Source organism: Euwallacea fornicatus, chromosome 13 (assembly GCF_040115645.1).
Source record: "Euwallacea fornicatus isolate EFF26 chromosome 13, ASM4011564v1, whole genome shotgun sequence".
NCBI lineage: Eukaryota > Metazoa > Arthropoda > Insecta > Coleoptera > Curculionidae > Euwallacea > Euwallacea fornicatus.
In genome coordinates this window covers 324,163-340,391 of record NC_089553.1, presented here as the reverse complement: position 1 = coordinate 340,391, position 16,229 = coordinate 324,163, and the positions used below count along the sequence as shown (strand labels likewise).

The 16,229-nt window shown below is 34.3% G+C and overlaps 1 protein-coding gene across 5 annotated transcripts; it reads left to right on the top strand.

Moving 5' to 3' along the window:
* Nucleotides 1-543: 543 nt before the first annotated feature.
* On the top strand, nt 544-16,143 carry LOC136342855 (putative leucine-rich repeat-containing protein DDB_G0290503). 5 transcript variants are annotated; one of them, XM_066289071.1, is made up of 29 exons: nt 544-766; nt 1,629-2,351; nt 2,840-3,076; nt 3,131-3,175; nt 3,233-3,280; nt 3,338-3,528; nt 3,583-3,988; nt 4,096-4,212; nt 4,330-4,568; nt 4,783-5,277; nt 5,477-5,700; nt 5,804-5,973; nt 6,827-6,994; nt 8,611-8,676; nt 9,562-9,766; nt 9,836-9,948; nt 10,006-10,119; nt 10,171-10,521; nt 10,780-11,344; nt 11,398-12,559; nt 12,675-12,902; nt 13,009-13,183; nt 13,238-13,369; nt 13,428-13,766; nt 13,817-14,101; nt 14,202-14,386; nt 14,842-15,049; nt 15,110-15,264; nt 15,321-16,143. In XM_066289071.1, exons 1-29 carry the CDS (start codon nt 725-727, stop codon nt 15,439-15,441), a joined length of 7,509 nt encoding a protein of 2,502 aa, XP_066145168.1. In that variant the 5' UTR covers nt 544-724; the 3' UTR covers nt 15,442-16,143. The 5 variants fall into 5 exon arrangements, with proteins under 5 accessions (XP_066145168.1, XP_066145166.1, XP_066145170.1 ...); XM_066289069.1 differs by having other exon boundaries at nt 9,562-9,948; XM_066289073.1 differs by lacking the exon at nt 4,783-5,277 and having other exon boundaries at nt 9,562-9,948.
* Nucleotides 16,144-16,229: the final 86 nt, after the last annotated feature.

Genomic DNA, 16,229 nt, shown 5'->3' with positions numbered 1-16,229 from the left:
TATCATCTTTGATGCTCTATTTAATAATTGTTTCAATTACATTAATTAATTTAAATAATTATTATACATATAAGAGTTACACATTACGAATTGTAATGATCGTCTTTTGTATTAAATAAAAATAAAATTGCACTTATCGCCTAATATATGTAATATATGACCAATGGTCAGTTCGGGTAATCAAAATGACTGCAGCAATTGAAACTGGATTTAAAATAGGCCGGTCGCTCTTTTTATTTTTTTTCCAATTTCTGAGCCAATGGCAATCTATTTTGTGAAAATTTACTTAATTTTTTGTCAATTCTCAAGTTAAATATATTAATTTTATGTTTAATAAATATCCTGTACTTCTAATGAGTATTTGTTTATATTTGTATTTTGTATTTGTAAAATGTCATTTTTGAGAGGTAAATAAATGTTTATTTACTATATGTTTATTTATGCACCCATTCCTGCTGATCATCAAATTCAAACGCATTCTAGTTACTCCATGTGCTGCTTCGTACTTTTGAAAAGCCTTTAAATTTTGACGAATGACTTTAATTGTCAACTCAAAACGGTTTACTTTTTTGTTTTGAGAGAAAATAGGAAGGAAAAGTGGATTTATTTCAATTTTTCGTAGGCTAAAAATAAAGTAATGCCCGCCCTGAAAGTCTCTTTATCCCCCAAAACGTGTTAAGAAGTGAATATATATTTCCTACAAAAAAGGACCACAATTGCCATTATGGAAGAGGCGCCAGAGAAGTCGGAAGAACACAAGGACACGGTCAGAATTAAATATTAATTTATTCAATTATCAATTTCAATTTTGCTATTTTCGTATATACAAAAACAATAATATTTTAAATATACAAATTCAATAAAAATGAATTTAAAAAAAACATTATAAGAGCTGACCCTTTAGCCTGAAGATATTCATTATCATATATAGGCCTGTTCAATAGCCGCCTCCTGAAATTAAATTTAAAGTGCTAATCAAGAAGCACTCTAATGTCTTAGGAAACTTTATGAAAAAGTGCTTTTACTGCAACTGTTTGTTTTATTTAGGTCTTTGACAGTTTGTGCATCAGCAACACCAAGTCATTTCTCATTGTTATTGGTTCGATTCTGGATATTGAAATACCTATGTCTATGATCTGTCATTTTTATTACAGACACTCACTTCAATAAATATATACTAGGAAGCTTGAAAAATTTCAACTCCTGAAAGGCACCCCTGCAGTAATCTGACCACCATAGTCTAGCAATAATCTGAATGACCCTTCTTTGCAGGCTAAACACATCATATATTTGAACATGTAAAACCAAACTGGTTCTCAGAAAAACAAAATAAATCATACAAATGTGGCATTTGAGACATGCTGATTTAAAACATGTTTCAATAATTTTCCTTTTGTTTTTTAAAGGTTACATGTTGCCAATTTCTATATTTTAAATTTAAGACTCCAAACTTTCTTTGGAGCCAACATTTTCTTTAAATCCTGGCTCAGTCAAATCTGTCATGCTTAAAATCACACTCTTGCACCATCTTGATGACATAACTACTTACTGATAAAGTCCCAGTTGTAACTTAGTTTTAGGCATCCCAATTTAATGTATTTTTAAACCTTCTACTTTTACTGTTTCAGGAAAAGAACAGTTTATGTATGAAAGATGTAGACCCAATTTCAACTAGCCAGCAAGAGGAGGAGGAAGATACTATATCTGAAGGCTCCATAAGTGAGCATGTCACCTCTGCTACTCCAAGTGTAGAGAATGACCGTTCTTTTCAAGAAATTGAAATTTTCAATCAACCAAGTGCCTTATCAAAAAAAACAAATCTTGACAATGAGAGTTTACCAGATCAAAAACACTATTCTTTAGATTTAAGTAGTTTTGGTAGTAACATCACTAATGGTTTACCAGATAACATGGACAAATCTTTAGTGCATCAGAGTACAAATGGTGAAGATGGAGCTAAAAATGTGAAAAGTATATTAGAAGAGATTTTAGGCAACAGTGAATTTAATTCTGATATAGAGAGTATATGCTCAAAAGAGGAGAGCTTCAACATCTTTGCCAATTTAGATCTCAATGATAAAAGCTTGGTTCAGTTATCAGGGAACTATAATTTGTCAAAAAATAATAGCACTGAGTGTGAGTTGCCATTCAATGTAGACAAGGATGGTAGTGGGAACCTTAGTGATGTAGATAATAAGTTGAGACAGTTGGAAGAAATTGTGGCTGTGAAAGATAGTACAATAACTGCCTTATCACAAGAGCTAGATTCCTTGAGGGAAATGAGTAATTATACTTCAAGCCTGATATCTGCAACTGAGTACAAGCAGTTACAAGAAAATTGTCACAGTAAGGTAAAAGACTTGTTGATTTTGTTATTCTTTTGTAGTTTAAAACCGCTAGATATAGTTTTGTGTTATTTCAGTAATTATAATTGTGCAATGGAGAGGCTCTTTTTGGTTTGGTTTGGAGATTAGAATAGAAAATAGATAACTAAATCATTTGATTACATGAGACAATTTTATCATTTTGGTACTTGTATTCTGTTGAATGAGATGAACTGGTCTTGCATTGAGATATAAGATCTATTGTGACTAATTTAATGTAAGGTGTGAATTGCATCTTACTAGCTATCCAATTTGTTCAAGTTCCTTGCAATCTTGACCATATCTCAGTGATGACCTGTTGAGGTGTCCTTTCCCAGTTGTCATAGTGTTGAACAGGCCAAGACTGTCAATTTAAAGATCACAAGGACAGTGAATTTTAATTTCTAGAAAATGTATAATGTATTTTGACTTAAAATATCAGTATGGTAGTTAATTGGGAACTTTTAATCTTCTAGTTGTTAGAGTACAACAATGCCATAATATACAAAGACGATCTTATACAACAATTAAGTGAATCTCTCAATCAGTCTGTGATTGAACGTAAAGAGCTTCTTGCCCAAGTAGAAGATTTTAAGAATCAAATTGCGCAGCTACAACAAAACCTGCAGGAAACAACTCAAATGGTTAAAGACCATGACTGTTCTTTAGCCAAAAGTGATATTGAAGTGCCTGATAATTGTTCATTTGAAAAGGTGAGGACAGGAATATTTTTGTTAAAAATATCATAATTAAATTTATTTTTTTAGTTACAAAGAGAAGTGCCTTCAAAGATAGATAATGCAGAAGTTCAGGTTTGTACTTCTTCTTGTTAGTGTAGCCTGAAATTGGCGTTTTTTATTATTTTTTAGCAAAATTCTGTGGTGCTCAAATTGGAAGCTGAAGTTGTAGATTTACAGGTAATAATTTTCTTCAAAAATTAGAGTTAAAACCTATAAAAATTCTTTCACATTGAGACGAAAATTGAGTCTGAAAGACGTGAATATGAAACTGAAGTTACCAGACTTAAAGACTTACTAGAACATATGAAACAATCAAGTTCAGTTGACTTGGTGGAATTTAAGCTTGACTTGGAAAAAAAGCATGGGAAAGAAGTTGAGGAGCTCCGCACTTATTTTGAAAAAAAATGTGCCGATTTAGAGAAAAAGTAACCAATGACTTAATATTTAAAAACAAAATATTAACCATGGTCTATTTTAAGCTTTTCTGAAGAGGTTTTTAGCCAGCAAAGCCGAAAATTGTCAGGCTCTAGCTCGGATGTAGAGCTGAGTGCTGATTTCTTGCTTTCCAGCCAATCAGCGCCGGGCACAGATCAGAAGAAAGTCTTCAAATCCAAAGAAGATGTAGAAAAACTTAAGGAAAATTTGGCAGCTTTTGTAAACAAAATCTCCAAACATTCCTTGGAATGTATAAATGATAAGGAACTAGCCAATATTGAGCAAGAAGTTAAGAACGAATTGAATATCTTGTTTAGGATTGGCGAGAAACTAGAAATTCGGGCCATTGAAAACAGGTATTTGGAGGAGATTTCCAATTTGAAATTTCAGTTGGAAGAAGAAATTAAGCGACATGGGAATATCAGTATAAATTCGACAATTCAAGAAGTGGTAAGTGGTAACATGAATTTATTACATGATTGATAAGGGAGAATTGTCCTACAAAATTGCAAAAATATAATTTATACTCAATGATATGTGGTTTGGATTCTTTTTAGGCTAACTCCGGTGATTATGAATTAAACGAAGTTGTAGAGAGTTATGAAAGAAGATTGCAAGAACAAATAACTCTGGCTAAAATTGATATTATAAATTCACTAGAGGATCAAATTCAGGTATGCAAACATTGAAGTACCTTTAGATATATTGATAAATTCGCTTTCATTTTTAAAAATGTTCTGGAAGAAAAACGTCTTTTTTCTTGTATTTCAATTTTTCGCTTTTTGCCACAGCGCTTGGCTTCAAATGAAGCTGACGATGAGGATTGGCCATCTGAGCTTCTACAACTCCGTGAAAAATTTACCCGAAAATATGACGAAGAAATTAATAATCTTAGAGAAGAGCATGACAAGGAAATAACTAAACTCAAAGATGAACACTTGAAGATTTTAAATGGGGCTTTGGAACGAGCTAGAAAGAGGAGAGATGGTGACAGTTTGAGTAAGGCTGAAATGGAGACAATCAAAGAGAGGTAGGATTTAACAATTTGCATGTTATTTTTATATATATTTAAAAAAGAAATAAATTAAAGAAATATTTCATTATTAGGCAACTTTGTCTTTACCACAGCATAATAATTTTACTTTATACTTGAGGGTTTTTGTTGGGATTTCTTCTCGTCCTTATAATAATTTAATAACGATGCTTTTTATTGTAAAATCCTGTAAATTTTCATTGTCCTCCAGAGACACTTTGAAAAAACAAGTTGACTCCATGCGCAACCTTATATCCGAACTACTAATCTACTTCAATCAAGCGGAAGACGAACTGAACAACACTCTAGTAGAAAACTTGGTGAAACAAAGCAACGAAACCCTAACACTTGATCAACTAGAGGAGGAACTGGACAAATCGAGCGGAACTAGTATCAACACAAGGATAGCCTTTGATAGTCTGACAGTCGGCAAAACCAGAGTTCATTTAACACCAAACTTTGGAGATTTGATGTGTATGATAGATCATCAAAGTCTGCAGGAAGGTGCTTCCTTGGATGTTTCTATAGACTTGAAAAACGAGCTGGGAATGTGTTTGGAAAAGTTGAAACAGGAGGCTAATGCGATTTTGGCTTTAACTGTAGAGACAAAAGCTGGGAGTAAAACAAGTTCGCCTTGCGGAGAATTTGAGAAGAAGTGTGAATCTATGTCGAAACAGCTGCATCTTGAAAGGCAAAGATTTGATTGGTAAATGTTTCCATGAAACTGTCCATTTGATTAATTTTCTGAAAGAACAAACAGTAAAGACAAGTTGCCAATATTTGAATTTTTCTATTATGTTTTTTTTATTGAATTTCTTTTATTCTGCAATTTTTTCTTTAAAATTTTTCTGAGTAGATTGAATATTCCTAGACAAATAGAGCAACAAATTTATTTTCTATCTTAGCTTAAAAGATTCAATACTGGATTCCAATGAAGTTATTGCATCTCTCGAAAAAGAGAAAACGTGTTTGGAGAACAGAGTGGAGCAGCTATTAGAGAGGTTAAGTATTTTAGAAGGAGACTTAGAACAGGCCAAGTATAGAATTGCCAAACTAGTGGAAGATCGGCACTCCGAGGTGGTCTCTGTGGGGTATGGGGAGGCTGGAAATCCAATAATACTTGGTTTAGGTACAACTTTTTAATTTTTTGCTAAATCTAATACATCTATTAAAATGAAAATGAAAGAAAATACCATTATAATTCAAATCATTCTTTTTTTTTTTACTTCTAGAAGATACGACTCTTGCTTTGGTCAATCTTCAAGAGAAAGCACGAACAATTTTGGTTCAATCCCGTACGAGCGTTGATCCCAATGTTCTGCAGCTCATCGAAGAACTGTGTCGCGTCAGCGAAAAAGTCAAGGAAGAAGCCCAAAAAGAGTCCCGAGACTTGCTGCAACAGGTAACTCAATTTTTCTGATTATCTCTCTGACTTTGCGTTGGTTAAGACTTTCAGCTTTTATATTATACAATTGTTGATAGTCTAAAAGATAGTTATGAACCTTAGAACACTTCCTTCACAATTGAATAATTGTTGATAGTGATTTTAGTTCGTAGTTTATAATGTGACTGACCGTCTCTGTACTCTTTGTTTTCGTTAAACCAAATGAACAAAATGTTGTTTTAAGGTATTATTTTTCAAAAGCGATACTCTTTATAATATTGATTTTAACAAGACGTAATTGTATGCAAAAAATACCTTAATTAATTATATAGTTAAGAATATTTACCAAAGTCGTAAATAACTAACATTTATTTCTAAAATTGCCGTTTGTTCAGCCAAGCTTTATCTTAATTAGGCCGATCGTTTACCATTCAGCACTTATTTAAACAAGCCAAAATTTATACATTATCAGTAAATGGCTAAGAAGCTATTACTATGATTGAGTTAGTGTTGTTGTTTCGGAAAGGTACGTGCGTCTGCAGAAAGCATAAATTTGGAGAGTTATCTGCAACCTGTTTTTATTCAAATCGTGTTTACCTTAAATATACTCAGTTTATTCCGGTGTGCAGCGAAATATAGGTAAAAACAGTTATTTTATTTATAATTGATATAAATAAACATTCAAAATAAAAAATAACATTAAAGAAGTGTTACATGATATTGCAAATTATCTCTTCAAATGTGCTCGTCTCTCATAATTGCGCTTTGGGCCCAATCATATCAGCTCCATGTTCATTGTCCATGTTCATTGTCCATGTTCATTGTCCATGTTCATGTCCATCAAATGAGGCTCTCTGTCCATTCTCCATAGATCGAGGTTGCCGATAAAAAGTACAAAACCACCCAAAAGTTCCTGGAAGAACAGGCAGTGGAGCGAGAACAGGAGCGAGACGAAGCTCAGAAGAAAATAGATGCGCTTCATGAGCAAATTAAAGAGCGAGACAAGGACAGAGCTAATTGTCAAATTATGTATAGGGAGGTAAGGCTTAGGGGGTTTTGAACTGAAGCTGTTTGAATAAATATTATTGACGTAGACGCGTCCCAAATAGACTTGAACCGTCCAATTTAAGTTTGAGATTCATATATTGAAAGCCGTCAAGGTGAAGCATAAGGAAAAGGAAGGCTTGGTATGTTGCATCTGTGAAAGTAGATTCTGAAAGCTTTGCGCCGGGCGCAAGATTTAAATTTGTCTTCCTCGGGTTTTATAGGGAAAATGACTAAAATCAAAAACAATAAATGTATACCTCTGATTTCAAAAAAACATATTTGGGACGGGCCTATCATTTATATTTGGCTGCACAGTGTTTTGGCAAAATTAAATAAACATATTTTTGGAACTAATTGGATTGAGTTTTGATAATTTCAACTGAAACTGTATATTATTGCTCGTATTCACCTAACTTCTAAAATTTCTGCAGGGTGATTTTTACGTTTAGGATTTCCTTCTATCAGTAAATAAAACAGAAATACAAGGTGTTAGGGTTTTATCTAAATCCCGACGGCTTCCGTGCAAAGCTCATTCGGAATACTTTCTGGATTGTCGTTTAGTCAATTTTGGAGGCTTGCTGAAGTTCGGAGAGGATTACACCATTTGATTTGCTTACAACCTCTATGTTAAATTGACGTTATCCCGATAGATGGACCGGGACTTACCCCTTGTATTTCGTTTACATTCATGTTCGTTCTCGTAATTTGTTTTAGGCAATTTAACTCTCAAAGTTGTACATTATTTAGCCTTGTATAACACGTTACCCTTGGTGAACCACGAGAAGGCTACTCTATGTTATATCCCAAATATTTTAATGAAATTTCTTAAATGTATTAAGTTTTGCAAATATATATATATATATATATTCAATTCTACCAGTAGTCCAGGTGTCAGCAGATCAATGGATAATTTCGATGGAAAAAATAGTTCACTACTTATTTTTTAGGGATTAAAATCATTTTTTTTAAGTTGCCGTTTAATTTTAAAAAGGAAATCCACTTTAAGGCCTATCTACAAGATATGCCGTTTTTGTTTGCACTTTTTGCGTAAAACGGTTTAACGCCCCAAACTGATTTTTGCCCTCGCCGAATTCGTGTAACAAATTTAAATTGCAGGCATAAAAGTTGAATTGTACGCTTTTGCTATAAAAAAAAATGTGTTTCGATTTTACATGCTCTTAGAAGAAAATCTCCAACATATAAACCACCCTATGTACACATAGAAATATTTATGTGGAATAACGTCATATAATTTAAGTAAACAGCAGAATTAAAATTTTTTTCCCGTTGAGTTTAACCATAATTTCTCAATTTATTATTTAATACTCTTTCAGAAATCACACATTCTATCATAGTCAAACGTCCTCATACTTTCATAGAATCCTGGATAATCTCACAGCACCTTGCACATTGCTTTTGTAATACATGTAATAATTAATTTGATGTGATATTATCAAGTGCGTTTTGTCAGTAGAAGTTAGCTGTTAAGGACAAGTTAAATCTTTGATACAATCATTTATTGTTGATTAACACTAACTTTTAAACTGAAAAAGCCGCTCTTAGAGTATATCTGACTGTAATTGGTTTTTGCTCACTTTTGCATGTTAGTGGGAAAAGCCTGGGCAACATCAAGCCAAACGTGGCCATAGCAAGCTTCAAGTAGACGCTTATAAGGTAAAGACACTAAATGTTGTATTAGTGTTGCTTTTAGTTATATGGAAGTATTAACTTGTTATAAGTACAGTTTTGGTAAATGGTCTTGTAAGAAAACAAAGCCTCAAAAACGGTTGAAACTACGGGTATCAAAGTCTTATATCTATCCAAACTAAAATTTGATTTTTCTATTTTTCCGTAGAAGTTAAGTATTGTTATTACTTATTCGTGACAAAGTTAACTACAAGAAGCAGGTGCTTACAGCATCGCCCTTTCCAGACCATGCGTTTCGGAAGAGGCGATGTGTGACGCTATTTTTATCCTTTGGTTATTTTTGGTGTTTCCTCTCGGTGCGCTGTTTAAATTGGGGTTAAAGTAAAAGCGAACTTTAGTATTGTAGTGGTATAATTCCGTTTTTATTCACGCATTTTCAATGTGTAAAAGTTTCATTAATGTCGCCGAAGAACTGTTTAGTGAGGTAGTTAGTGTAGTGACAACTACGGTAGTTCTTAGGACAAACAGCACTAGTGGTGGATAAGAGACTATATGAGGTGATATTGTAGATTTTAAGGTTTTCACTTGTATATCTGCCAATTAGTAAACATTTATTTTAATCATTAAAAATCAACATGCAATATCCTGTTTACAAGCGACAATCCTCTAAACAGGTTAATGGCTTAGGCCGCCTTTCTAATTTGAATTTCCGGATTCGAGAGTTCTTCAGTGCAGGCCAAGTTATTTACCATTAGGTTTCTAATTCGTTTAAGTTTGCCCGAAATGTTGAGTTTGTGCTTTTTAACTAATCAGGTTTTCTGTCTCGAAAATAAGGTGAAAAATTTAGTAAAAGACTTGCATAATATGTTCTGCATGTTGTTGTTTCATGTATACAAAAAAGATTCCATTTAGGCTGAACATCTAGAGCAACAAATTCAGGCTTTGAACAACCAACTTCAAGATCGCCAGTCAAAATTCAAAGAGCTGGAGTCTGAAAGAGACGAAGCAGTGGAAAAAATCAAAATCCTGCGCGACATCATCACTGAATTGGAGCATTTGAACGACTCCAAAGACCGAGAGATAGAGGAGCAGCTGCGCAATGTGGAGAAATTAGAATGTATCGTCAATGAACAGAATCAGTCACTTGATGAATATAGAGTACTCACCCCTCTGGGCAATGTTTCAGATATTCAGAATTTGCGTAGGCATTGCGAAGATTTGGAGGAAGAAGTGCAGAAGTTGAGGATCGGTGCTGAGTTGGCCGGTAGTGAGGGGGCCTTGAGGCAAGTTAAACTGCAGGTAAACTTCGTATTAGGATTTTTTTTTGTGGTGAAAATTCTAAATTTTGCATTTCAGTTGTTTGAAATAGAGGTTAGCCTTGACAAAAAGACCCGGGAGTTGGAGCTGTTGCATTCTAACGGAACTAACAGCTGCAGTTCTCCTTCTGAAGACATGTCAGTGCGGGATTTGGTAAGTAGTTAATAGTTAACAAATCTAAAAAAACACAGCAATAAATTTCAGGTGAGACCGCAAACCCCCAACACAGCCTCAATGGACGAATGCGAAGTGCCCCTTCAACAATTGGCCAGATTGAAAGAGAAGCTTTTGAGACACTCGCGAGCGGAAGAAGCAGCAGTGAAACGCATCCAAGATCTGGAGATGCAAGTGGCCGGACTTAAAACTGAAATCGAGGAAGTGAACAACGAGAAGGATGTTATGAAAAGACAGATTCAGGAGCAGGTAGTGCTGATCAGCGATTTCCAAATTAGACTGGATCAGCAGAGAATTATAGCCGAACATATTGAGAAACAAACCAATACATCATTGGAGTTGAGAATTTACGATTTGCAAAACGAAATCGCAAATTTACAGGTAAAGTTAAGATTGTGGTTTCACACGAGATATTAAAGATTAAAAGTAACTTCTTTTCTAGTCATCTATTCTATGCAACTTTCCAATTTTATGTTGTAGATATTAAGTTCAGTTTAGAGTAATCTACCTTAAAATCAAACGATAAATTGCTCCCTAGCTTATTGACATGTCATTAACACCCTGTATATAATCCTGTATAAAAATATTGTATTGTGATACGTGTTTTGACAACAATAAATAATAATTATTTTTTTACAGGAAAAAATCCGTAGTAAAGACAAAACAATCACCCTTCAAGAACAAATAATCAAAGAAACTCAGCAACGGCTCAAAGATGCGGAATCAGAAATTTCCAATAACAAAGACGATGATCTCGTGATAGAAATGCAGAAGCAATTAGAGGCTCTACGCTTGGAAAACCAGGTTCTCAAAGAAAAACCATCAACATCAGACAATCAGATATTGCCCAATTTAGTGGAGAACATCATTCATGATAAAAACAACGATATAGAACGCCTAAGAGAGAGACTTACTGAGGCTGAAAGACAACTGTTAACTTACACCTCGTTAAACTTAAGCAAAAACGATTTAAAAACTTTGGCAAATCTGAAGAGCTCAGGCAGTTCCATTGAGCAGCTAATTTCCATATTGGATTTGAGTCAACCGATGGTTGATGCAGTGAGGCGTTGCGAAACAGTCAGAGACGATATGAGCGTTGTGGGACATATTTCATTAAAAAAACCTGAAGACACTCAATTTATACCCGAAATATCATCTATAGAAAAAGTGGACAGTATGAACTACATTATGTCCACACCACTAGGTAATTAACAATTTTTCGATCTAATTTAAAGAAATTAATAATTTATTTCACAGGTAAACCTAACTCAACAGAAATATCCACTCACAAATCAAGCGAGAAACGCGTCCGCTTTGGAGATCTACCCGATACTGAGGTACTAGAAAACCAAATCCAAGACCTGAAACTCGAAGTTGAAGGCAAAAATCAAATAATTCAAGAAATGCAAACAAAGTTGCAAATTCTCAATGAATTTGAGGAAAAAATTGGCAAATTGCAGATGCATTTAGAAGAGACTGAACGGGCTTTAGCAAGCGCCACTAAAACGTTCGAAAAGGAACATGAAGAAGCGAAGGAAAATGAACAACGATTAAGAGTTGAATTGGCTGAAAAGAAGCTGAAAATTTCAGAGTTTGAAAAAGAAGTTGTAGGCCTTAAGGAGGATTCCGTGAGGAAGGATGATATGTATTTAACTTTGACCAAAGAAAAACGTTATTTAGAACAGGAGTTAATCAACTTGAAGCAAGAAAACTACGATAATTTGGATCACATTTTGCAAGAGAAAAACATTCAGTTGGAAAAAGAACAGTCAAAAAGTTGTGAGCTACAAAATCGGCTAATTCAGTCTGAGAAAGAGTTGAAAGAAAAAATAGAACTACAAGACAAATTAGTGCATACAATCGATGATTTGAAAACCGAAAAGAATGAATTAGAATCCAGCTTGAAAGTCCAAAGAGAAGAAGTGCTGAAATTGAAGAAAGATCTGGATAATAAGGAAGTGTTAATTCAACAAACAGTTACCGAACTCGACGTCATTAAATCCGATATTAATGCCAAAAACACAGAATTAGAAAAAATTAAGTCAACGTTAATAGAGCAAGAAAATACAGTCAGCAGATTACAGAGTGAAATAACCAAAAAAGAGGATTTAGTTAAGGATAAAGAGTGCGAGTTAGACATACTGAACGACGATATTAAATATTACCAAACCGAAGTTGCGGAATTTGAAGATAAGGTGAAGAAATTAGAGAATCCTATGAAAAATAATAAACAAGTGCAGAGCGAAAAATTAAGGATTTCAGAACTAACCAAGGAAGTGGCTAATTTACAAGACGTGCTTCGTGAAAAGGACAGGGTGATTACTCAGATGAGTGAAGATCAAAATAAGTTGCATCTCAACATGAAAGTTATCGATAATAAGATGAAGGAGACTGGGAATATTGTGGATTTAAGTACCAGGTGAGTTACAAGTTTTGAGGAATAAAGTAAATGGAGAATTTTGGGTTTTGAGTAATGTGAATTAAGCAATTTTAGCTGCACTTTTGCGTTTTATTTATCTGTCCCGTATTTTAAGGCTGAAAAACGAGCAAAAAAAGAACGCAGACCTCTACATGGAAATCCACAAGTTGAAGGCGAATTTGTGGAACTACGAGGTGGCCAATATGACACCCGTCGAAGAAATCACCGGTCAACTCAAAAAGGAATTAGAATGCGCAGCTCAGATTGACTCAAATATTCTTAGTGTTGTCAGCGACCAAAGTTTGAGCTCAATTTCTGAAGGACACGACGCTGAAGTTTACACGTAAGTTCTTATTTCATTTACGGTCGAAAATTCCTAGAAAAGCGAGGTTTAGAGTTTCTTTAGATATTAGAAATTTCAAAGCAAAAATTGTTCATTCACATTTCAGAAAAGCTCTCACAAGACAAAAAAATCAATATAAACAGCTGTTAAGGAACTATGATCGCCTGGAAAAACAAAAATTATTACTGGAACAGCAATGCAACAAATTGGAGCAAAAATTAGAGGATATGCACGACATTTTAGAAAAAAAGAAAATTACCTGCAAACAGTCGATGCTAGAGGTTTGTTGCCTTTCTCGATAAGAAATTTAACGAACCTTTCAGTAATGCTTTCAGGATGCCAAATTGCTGGAACAGTTAAGAATTCAATTAGATGGAGCTTTAAATTACAAGGAACAGGTAGAGAAACTTTTAGAAGAAGAACAACGATGTCGTCGATTATTGGAAATTCGGTGTGAAGAACTAAAAGTACATATATCATTTTTACTATTTCCTTAAATTGTTTAAACATCATTTTTAAAAACAGAAACCTGCAAGCAGTTCTGAATCCACCAAGTACCATTCTTTGCCCAGCGAAAATGACATTGAACTGAGCCACTTAAAAATCCAATTAAATGCAGTTAAAGAAGAAAAAGGCGAGTTGGTAAAGAAAATGAAAAAAATGCAACAAGACAAGGACGAGTTAGAAAATGACGTGAAATACACCAACGAATTACTAACGTTAGAGAAAGAGAGGAACAGTGCCAATGATGAGAAATTTAGAATACTGAGCGAAAAAGAAAGGGTCTTGTCTGAGGAGCTGCTGAAGAAAAGGTTTGAATTGGAGGCAAAAGATCGAGAAGTCGAGGAAAAGAAGATTAAAATGGTAATTGTTTATGAGATTTTTTTTCTCACTGTTATAACAGTTTTTTTTAGGATGAGTTAGAACAGGAAAAGTCAATTTTAAAAAAGCAAAAATTGGATTTAGTTAAAGCTTTAAAAAATCAGACAACTACCGTGGCTTCTGGGGAAAATTTGGAAGTACCAGAGACATTGGCCAATTTGATAAGGGAATTGAAGCAAAAGTCGGACGAAAACAAAAAGCGATTGCAACAAATCGAACGTATAGAGAGGGAAAAGAAGCTGCTAGAAAATCAGCTGAGAAACGAAGTAAAAAGTAACATGAATGGTAATATGCCTTTCGAGGATTTGGTAGCTAGGGTAAGTTAACACAAACTCAATTATGGTCAATTAGCACTATATTTTATTCAGTAATTGAACATATTATTTTATTAATTTCCTTTTTTATTTCTCCACGTAGTGCAATTATTTGTTTGCAAAAAGCCTGAAGTTGGAAAGCGTGAAGAAGGCCCTCATTTGGCAAAAACGATATTTGGGCGATTTCCTTGAAAGCCATCGAAAACATTGTCTGATCGAAGTTTTTCCAAATCAACCTCATGACAACCATTGTTTGGGGCGTAGACATTCCCCAATAAATCATTTTAGGTGAGAAGAAGTCGAAGCAAATGATATACAATGGCCACTTTCAGTAGATGCAACAGTTATATTGTCTGCTTTGCAAATTGTTTTAAATTAAAAGAAACAATAACGAGTCGCATTTAACACTATTTAACGAATCGCGTGTCATTCAGCAGAAATAGTTGCACAACTGCTGGCTCTACTGAACTCAGTCAGTCTATATTACTAAATACCCTCTAATAAAATCGACTGCGCACAAGCTCCTAGTATATCTTTTATTCATATACTTTTTTAAATTAATTTATTCATTACATTATTTATATACACCTCGTTTTAACTTACACGGAAATCTTGAATATTTGAATATGCGTGATTGAACTTAGCCATGACGTCAGAAAGTTGACAAACTGATACGTCAATTTTCGGTTCTTTATATAAATTGCTCACGGTTTGAATGTGATGTAACCGATTTTGATTTTCAGGGCCGCTGTGTATGCAGTAATGTCAATAGCCCGAATGAAATTTCTGGTCCGCAGATGGCATACTGGGTGGCGCAAATACGAAAAAATAAATGCACGTCATTATCAGAGATCGCGAGGCCTGTACTTTGCGGAAAATCCAGGAGCAGCTGCTAATTTCCAAGTTGGTCAACCTGTGTCAACTCAGAATTTTTCTCAAAAACCTTTCCGGGTAAGACATATTCAACGTTCTGTCTATATGATTGAAAAGAAACACTTACACACGTTTTAGGTCAATAATAATGTCTATAGACCAGACCTGGACTTACCCGATGATCCGAGACCGGCATCGCCAGCATTGAGCGTGACATCAACAGTACGGGATGCCCCATGGTCGGGAAAAACACCACCATCTAAAGAAAATCATAGAAATAACTTTGAGATAGGGTAAGATCTCTTTAAAGCGTAGATTTTTTTCCTGTTTATTAAGCACAGATTTTTAGGTCCCATTCCACAAATGCATACGTTCCTCTACGGGCGCCTCAGCTGCTCACACAACTCCACGAGCGGGTAGAGCAAATTCAAGAAAAGCTGAGTCTTCCATTTTCCGCAGATAACACCTAGATTACGACCAAATCTAAAATACTTCTATAGTTTGAATTATTAGCTGGGCTAGCAGTTGAGAAAATCGGATAAGCCTAAGCTGTTTATGGACTTTTGCACATTCACCAGATCGTTGAAATTGAGTTCTGGGTTATAAGCGACTGATATATGTTTACCAATTGATGTGCCCTAAAGACTAGCATGTGAATTAATCTTTGTAATATTCTATGGTTAAGTTTTCCTAGTCATTTGTTCCAAAATAGTAGTTCTTAGGTTTGTTTTTCTAATAGGGTTAACTCGTTTTGCAAAGATATAAATAAGCGTATGAATAGTGTCATAGCTTTAGTGCCATTAAAATTACTTTTAAGCGCTATAAGACAATTGTTTTACGTCACCATTTTTTTCCCATATAGATAAGGGATTTAATTTGAAAGAACAGAATGGTATCTTTCAGAGTGTAATCGACCATGTCCGTTGTTTCCGGGGACAAACTTAAAAAATCTATTTATTGATATAATTTAAACAAATAATGACACGGTCGACGCTAAAAGTCCTAACACTCTGTGAGATTTCTCTTAACTGAAATTTCTTAGACATATTTTCCTTGTAAATTTAGTAATACATTAATTAAAATAAATTGTTCATATACATTTAGTGGGAAAAAGCAAAAAGTGGACCCACCTTGTCACTTTTCCTCTCGCAAATAAAAATACTTCACGCTAATATTAAGATTTCTCTTCTGTTTTCAAAAACCAAAACTCCTGATATACTAAGTAATATATAATAAGACAAAAACACTCAACAGTTAC

Excerpts from the sequence above, each read along its gene's own strand:
- LOC136342855 (XM_066289069.1), top strand. The coding sequence starts at position 725 with ATGGAAGAGGCGCCAGAGAAGTCGGAAGAACACAAGGACACG. Across the intron at positions 4,213-4,329 it reads CACTAGAGGATCAAATTCAG|CGCTTGGCTTCAAATGAAGC; the intron begins GTATGCAAACAT and ends TTTTTGCCACAG. Across the intron at positions 6,995-8,610 it reads GTCAAATTATGTATAGGGAG|TGGGAAAAGCCTGGGCAACA; the intron begins GTAAGGCTTAGG and ends TTTGCATGTTAG.